This window comes from Gadus morhua, chromosome 14, assembly GCF_902167405.1.
Source record: "Gadus morhua chromosome 14, gadMor3.0, whole genome shotgun sequence".
NCBI classification, from domain to species: domain Eukaryota; kingdom Metazoa; phylum Chordata; class Actinopteri; order Gadiformes; family Gadidae; genus Gadus; species Gadus morhua.
Genome location: NC_044061.1, coordinates 7466751 through 7474406, shown reverse-complemented (window position 1 = coordinate 7474406; position 7656 = coordinate 7466751). Strand labels below are relative to the sequence as shown.

Here is a 7656-nt window from a genome sequence, read left to right as displayed (position 1 = left end):
CAATAAAGTAAACGATATGGAAAGAGCCGGGTGTGAGACAAGGGCTTCCTCCATGTAAGACTCTCAGGTCAACCTCGCAGGTCATCCCAGCAGACTGAAACAAGGCTGCGGAGTCACTGCAACCGTTCAAAAAGTACTGAGATGAAGTTAAAGGGCAAAAGGGCAAATTCAACAACACCGACCGCAAAAAAACATCTCGACTGTTTTATGCAAAGTAGAACAGCACCCTCATGTTACCTCAGGCCCCAGGAAACCCTGAATTCAAATTAAACAAAGAAGTCCCCATTTCTCCTCCTTATGCCCAGGAGGTCACTCTGTGATCAAGCGTCTTTAATAGACACTCTATAGATCCCCGTTTTAATCGGGACCCCCTCATCACTTTGTACCCCACTGGCTGCCCTTAAGCAGAGCTGGAGCTGGTCTGCGTTATCACTCCACTTCCGCGTTCGTCATGAACCCCTTTCGACCATGAATTCATAGACTAATAATGTGAAAGAACACTGCAAGACAAGCCCTTCTTTGAGCCTCTAACAAGGGGAAATAGTCAAAAGGATTTGTTTGATCGCTTGGGTATAAGCTCTAATACAGAGGCAAGGCAGGGAATCACACTGTGTTGGAAAAGACACGTTTTGGTTAGCTATGTCCTCGACTGTAGCAATGAGAGTCCACTCTCTCATCATCCGAGTGCAGTAAAACCTTCATCTTAGCCCACATCGTCCTAACCCACCGTCACATTGGCTAACTGCAATTCCATAATGTCATCCACTCAACTTTGCATGTATATTTTAGAATCCCTTAAAAAAAAAACCTGATGTCACAACATAGAAATAACTAAACCACATTTATCAGTGACGCACTGGCTGAGCCAGGATTATGATTTATGTTGTACTGGAAAACAAGGACGGAGGCAGCCAAGAACAAGGTGATGAATAGCAGCAGTATATATTAAGTGTATCTATATGTTTTAATACGTTAGAATACATACATTAAGAAGATAAATTAGGGAATTAATCTTCAGTGTTGTATTCTGGGGGTTCAGCAAGAACATTAAAATCATTGCATATATATATATATATATATATATATATATATATATATAAATGCAATGATATATATATATATATATATCAATGATGCACTGCCTATGCAATGATATATACATACATACATGTAGGAATGGAGTAGAAAATATCTGCCCGTCAAGATCAGCTGGTGAGCAGAATGGCTGTTATTCTTTAGTTAAGCGACTCTATATCTCTGTGGAAAAGGAAACACTCATGTGCAATGTGTTAGCAGCAACATTAGGCAGTTGGTTTCCTGTTGACCAGCCAAGAACGTAGTAGAGTGGACGTAATTCCACTTATTAGCCCAAAACACTGGTGCAATGCAACCGAACACGTGTTTTGTTTTGTTTACAGATTGGTCATTTTTCAAAGTCAATTACAACTGCGCCTTCATATGTGAGCAGTTAATCACGATCCTCATTGAGGCTTGAGTTATTGCTCATCGAACCTAAAAACTCATCAACAGAAAAAATTAAAAGGTGTGCCAACACCTAGCTAACAACCCTGCATAAGGAAGCCTGCTGTCCTGACGATGATTACAAATTAATATTATCGGCAATGACGTTTTCCGTGTGTTCATAAACCAACCATGTTTACATTTTACAACTTTACACTTGAAGTTAGTTAAGGGCTGCTAAATTATAATATTGTATAACATTGGGTTGAAAGCAATTATCAGCGCATTTAGGGCTGCCGGGATTAGTCAATGCAATCAATGATGAAATTGGGGTGTTGCCCATCACAGGAAATTTTGTACGGTTCTCTTGACCACAAAGGTACACCCAGAGAGAAATCTTTAAGGGTATAGGAAGCTGGGATGCTTTTTCATGTGAGTGAAAATCTTTCAACTCTGGACACTGGGTGCAGAGATTTCTGTTGAAAAGCCCTGCTTGTCAACTGAAGAGAACATGTCAACCCGCTCCAAATTAGATAAAGAGCTGTGATTGGCCTGACTCGGGTCAGGGCTACTGAAAATATCTCTGGATTGGAGGGTGGCCAAACGCATGTGCCAAAGCAAATAAAACAGGAGCTCGCAGATAAGTCTGGTACCCAGGCCTAGATAAGAACATGTTTATTCTAGTATCAGGCTTGTTCTACATTGATTGACGTGTGTGTGTGTGTGTGTGTGTGTGTGTGTGTGTGTGTGTGTGTGTGTGTGTGTGTGTGTGTGTGTGTGTGTGTGTGTGTGTGTGCGTGTGCGTGTGCGTATGTGTGTGTGTGTGTGTTTTATGTTGGGCTTGCTGGTATAGGCCTATATCTCATCTGATTACTATATCTATGCCATTATATTAAGCATATATTTTTGGAGTAAATGTCAAATCCCTGAATAACATTTGAATAATTATAATCAATATAGTTAAATGTTAAAGTTAAAGGAACATAGGGAATATGACTAACATTAATTATTATCGGTAGAACATGATAATGTGTTTTTCTCCTTCTCCATCTCTTGCTCTAAATCAAAGAAAAGCAATCTAAAGGAATTGTATTCCTTTTTGGATGGAAATGAATCGTAAGATAATCAATAGAATAACAGTTACACAAATAATCATTCATGGCAGCACTCAGGTGCAATAACAATCTATCACATTGTGTATTTTTTTACACAACCAAGGAATGCATATCATCATGTTTAGTAAGCTAATGCTGTTATATTTTTTATACAGTATTAATTCACAAGCGGTGAGCATTAACTAGAAGAAGTTCATAATGTCTCAAACAAAAATTATATTAGTAATTAAACAATTATTAAATAAATGAAATCAGTTGATGACTGAGGAATAATTCTGAGGATTAATATGGTGGTTTATGTACAATAAAATATATTGCAACTAGAATAAAAGCATAGGAAATACTGACTATTCCTACAGGGGGTTTATAGAGCCAGCATCACTTTGTCAGATTGATATTGGGCTTTGAAAAGGCAGACCTAGCCTAGACCTGTGACTTGCATAGTGATGAGCAAACAATACCTGCAAATTAAAAACACTATTTAAATACAAAAAAAACAATTTAGTCGCTCATTATCTGATGGTTGCCAATCACACCTTGCTATGTGCCTGGCTTGGTAAGCGATGCAAACGGAATGAATTGAAAAGACACTCTGACTTGACAGTGAATGTTATTGCCCGCGAGTGGTGGAAATTGTGCCTTGAAGTTATGAGTAATTGAATTTGTAAAAGTCACCGTATTACCCTTTAATGTGATATGCAGATCTGGCAGTGGTGGCAATTTACAAAAGGGTCGAATGGCTATTAAATTACTTTTCTGCCCATGTGTATATATATATATATATATATTCATACATAGACATATCAGCTCTGCGCAAGCCCACATGAACTCAAGAGTGGTCTTAACCCATTTAAAATTCAGATCGCTCATGGCACAAGCTCCGAGGCATTTTCTCCACCAATGGGACATCAGAACAACTGGAGTAGCCCCCACCACACACACACACACACACACACACACACACACACAGTGTCTGTCAACCTAAATGGCATTGACAACACGCTCGGGTAACCTTTGACCATGTCCGCATTCATAAAGACCTCAACTTTATTTATAGAGATGGAGGGAGAGAGCAATAGAGAGAGAGCAATGGAGATGGAGGAAGAGAGCGATAGAGAGGTGGAGGGAGTGAAAGCTAGAGGAAGGGAACCACAGAGATGGAGGGAGAGAGAGATAGATAGAGGGAGAGAGCGATCGAGAGAAAGAACTTGAAAGCAAAAAAGAGCGGGATAGAGAGAAGGAGAGAGCGATAGAGTGAGGTAGAGAGCGACACAGTAAGGGAGAGGGAGTGATAAAGAGAGGGAGAGAGTGACAGAGCGAGGTAGAGAGCGACGGAGAAAGGGAGAGAGCGATAGAGTGGGAGAGTCACATGAATAAAGGAGGAGGGCTGCATTTTACGAGCAGCGTGACCTCGGTTCGATGTGGTTCAGGAGAAAATCCTTGTGAGCAGAATCTCTGGGCAGAGCCACTTGAGGAGTGATAGAGAGTAATGATCTGAGCTCTTACGTTACTAATCACAAAGGCAGGCCGCTGCAGTGAGGTATTGGTCAGAGCGAGGAATCAGTGACAGAGGGAGCTTGGTATTCCCTCATTTCACGTTTAACAAGGATTAAGGGAAGGGGCGGGGGATCTTTCTATAGACAAAGACACTTTTGTTGTTGTTGTAGTTGAACAAAGCAAACAATTGGTTTAATATGTGCACAGTTTATTTATTGCATAAGGCTTGTAAATCACATCAAAATGAGTGCCTCCATTTTTCAAGCAGAGGATAATTGCAATGATATTATCTATATGTAAGGGATAATGTATAGGGCGCCGTTCATTATCGGGAAAATACGCCCCGGAAGGGCGAACAGGACACCGACGCGAAGTGAAGCTGTCTTGCTATCGCCCTAAAGGGGCATATTTTCGATAATGATCGTCAACGTTCTATACATCATCCCTTACATATCGATAATATCATTGCAATTATCCTCTGCTTGAAAAATGGAGGCACTCATTTTGATGTGATTAAAAGAAGCTAACTTTTGGACACGGACATCAGAATCAACCAGGGCCCAGAGAGAGCCCCACAGATCCAGAAACACCTCTCTGCTCTTAGTTACAGTGACCATTTGGCCTCGAATACTATGTTGAAGTTCGGATAAGACATAATAGCAATTTTAAAACCCAGCACCTTTTAACTGCCACAGTTTTTCTCATGCAAGGCATGGCAAAATAATGCCTAGGTTATAGGATATTTAGGTTGATTTAGGATTTTACATAAAAATAACTAGAGTCCTCTCAATATGGCAAAGTATCCCATTCTGATGTACAGGCCCTATATAGCTCTCACCTATGCATGTCATGCTTGAAAGAGAGCACAGATCAAATATAGTAAAGGCACATGGAGAAGAATGGAAGACAGCCGACAATGTAGAACAAAGCATTCACAAAGGAGAAAGTAAAAAGGCTTTCCGGAAGAGGGTCTCTTACCTTTCTGGCTGTCGATGACAAAGTTCCCCTCTTCGTTCCCTGTTGTGATTTTGTAGGTAATCCCGTCGCCATCCGGGTCCTTTGCCAGTACCGTGGCAACCAGTGTGTTGGGCCCTGCATCCTCCGAGACAAATGTCCTGTAGCTGTTGACGCACACGCACACGCACGGGCACGCACGCACACACACACACACACACACACACACGATGATGTTATTACATTATATGTGAATAATGCCTTCATGTGTGAATGTTGTTTAGGTCAAATATAGATTTTGTTCAAACCTTTTATTATATATTAATTACAGAGATATAAATAGAAACAAAGCTTTAAATTACATACAGAAAACACCATTTGGTAAACGCATTAAAATCACTTCACAATAAGGGACGCAGATCTCCTTACCATATTTGTCGCGTTTCATAAGGCTATCGTCAAATGTAATACAATGTAGTATGTGAATTGCTTGACTGATGTTGCAGGTATGATGTGCCGATTCAATAACAATTATTAGATCACTGATTGGAAGTTGCCTGTGCCATTTAATATGATTTGGGTTTTCCCTTGTTTCTCTCCATCTCAGCAGCACATCGATGCCACTCTATATATATCTCTATATATATCACCCAAAAAGGTCACCGCAGAAAACAAATAGATCATTTTTTATCAAAGTGTCAACAACACCGGATAAGACTCTGTGATAAATTGAACAGGGGGAGGCCAGCAGCCAATAATATATCCCTGCCAAGTTAGTTACCTGAAGATGTTGGGGAAAAACAAGCATTTCCCTATCCTTCTATGGTGCTTTTTTAGGCTGCAGTGATACAATCAGACTTATAGCCAAGCAAAAATATAAAAGTATTCCACATTGTTCTTGGGCTTCCTTCTTCTCTGCTACCACTTTCACAGGCCAACACCCCCCTCCAAAACACATCCATATTAGAGTCGGCTTGGGAAGAATATAGACCTGCAAGGAGGTATACACTCTTTAAACATGGAGGGTAGATTGCTCAGTAGGAAATAAAGCACGTTTCCCCTCTGTCTCTCTCTTTCTCCCTCCCATGTGTTTCTCTCTCAATCTTTCACCCATTCCATCTCTCTCTCTCTCTCTCTCTCTCTCTCTCTCTCTCTCTCTCTCTCTCTCTCTCTCTCCCTCTCCCTCTCCCTCTCTCTCCCTCTCTCTCTCTCTCTCTCTCTCTCTCTCTCTCTCTCTCTCTCTCTCTCTCTCGTTGATGCGCTGTTCTGATCTGCAGGCTCCCAAACGCGCGCAGCGGTAAACATAACAATCTTAAAGAGTACAGGTGTGTTTCACAGTACACAGCTGGAAGCGTTGACAAACATTGCTCTAGCCCCTTAATGAGGGCAGAAACTAAAACTTTTTGTGTATACACAAACACACACACACACACACACACACACACATGAACGCGTACACAAAGAAATACACATGTTCATGCACGCACACACACACACAACCACACATGCATGCAATAACTTTTTTTTAATGTCCTTGTATCAGAACTCATGGTATGTCTAAAGGCAAAACTTCTGGTTTAAACTAGACACTGGCTGCAAATAAGTCTTTTCTAACTCTATTTTGAGTAAATGTCAGTGGAGTGGGGGCCTGGCCGGTAATGTAAAGTCATGCAATGTATTGCAACACTTCCTCACCATTTACACACATGTCAATCACTGAAGGGTATATTAACAGGACTGTGTCGGAAATGATGGTCCGGCAAGCACAGATTGAAAAGATCCAGACACCCAAATGTATCTGAGGTTGGGTGCGAATGCTAACATATAAACTAAAGATACATATTTAATGGTCAATTTTTATGGAAATAAAATGTGAAGGCGAAAGGGCTATTTTATATGAACTAATGTTCATGCCTAATGATATCTTACTCGCCAAGTGCGACGGTGATATTACAGGCAGATTTTGTTAGGGTTCAAATGATGCGTAGGAAAGCAGATCAACAACGATGTTAGACATTATCAAAAAATCTTCTTGGGAGTCTTGGGAGACCTCTGCGACGTATACCTTAAACAACACAGATCCATGAGTAAACAGACAGATGATGAACATCTGCTGTTAAACATCACTCGGTCCCCTAACTCCGGCCACACATTGGTATTTCCCCTGTGTCCATTCACGAAAAAAAGTAATTTCAGAACCATGCAGGACTTACTGAATAATGCCTTTGTGTGTGTGCCACAATTGAGTCGATACACTCACCAAATGCTGGACCAATAATAAGAACCACCAAATTACAGTGAGCTCAAGTTTCATTTAGGGCAGGGGGCGAGGGGAGTAGCGGCTTAGCCTTCAGTCGGTCTATGAGATTGCTTTCGAAGGCACACTGCCCTCAAGCTGTTTAGAAAGCAGTTAGCTACGTTTACCTTTTTTTCAAACAATGCAATACAAAAAAACAGCTAGTCTGAAAGCAGTACAGTAAGTCACTGTACCATTCTCCCCCAAGAAAACAATGTCTACGTTCAAATGTTTAAACAACTTTGGTTGTAATGAGCAAACTATCCTAATAATTCTGCAAACAGACTCCGGCTGTGGCCAAATAATCACATTGTTAAAAGTTGAATATTGAAC

At 40.8% G+C, this 7656-nt stretch overlaps 1 protein-coding gene across 1 annotated transcript in view; it reads right to left on the bottom strand.

The window, feature by feature from the left end:
- Positions 1-7656, bottom strand: part of si:ch211-186j3.6 (neural-cadherin) — a 234689-nt gene that overhangs the window by 139020 nt on the left and 88013 nt on the right. The window contains exon 7 of the mRNA XM_030376396.1: positions 5052-5194. Coding sequence (XP_030232256.1) covers positions 5052-5194 — 143 coding nt within the window. The remainder of the gene's footprint in view (positions 1-5051; positions 5195-7656) is intronic.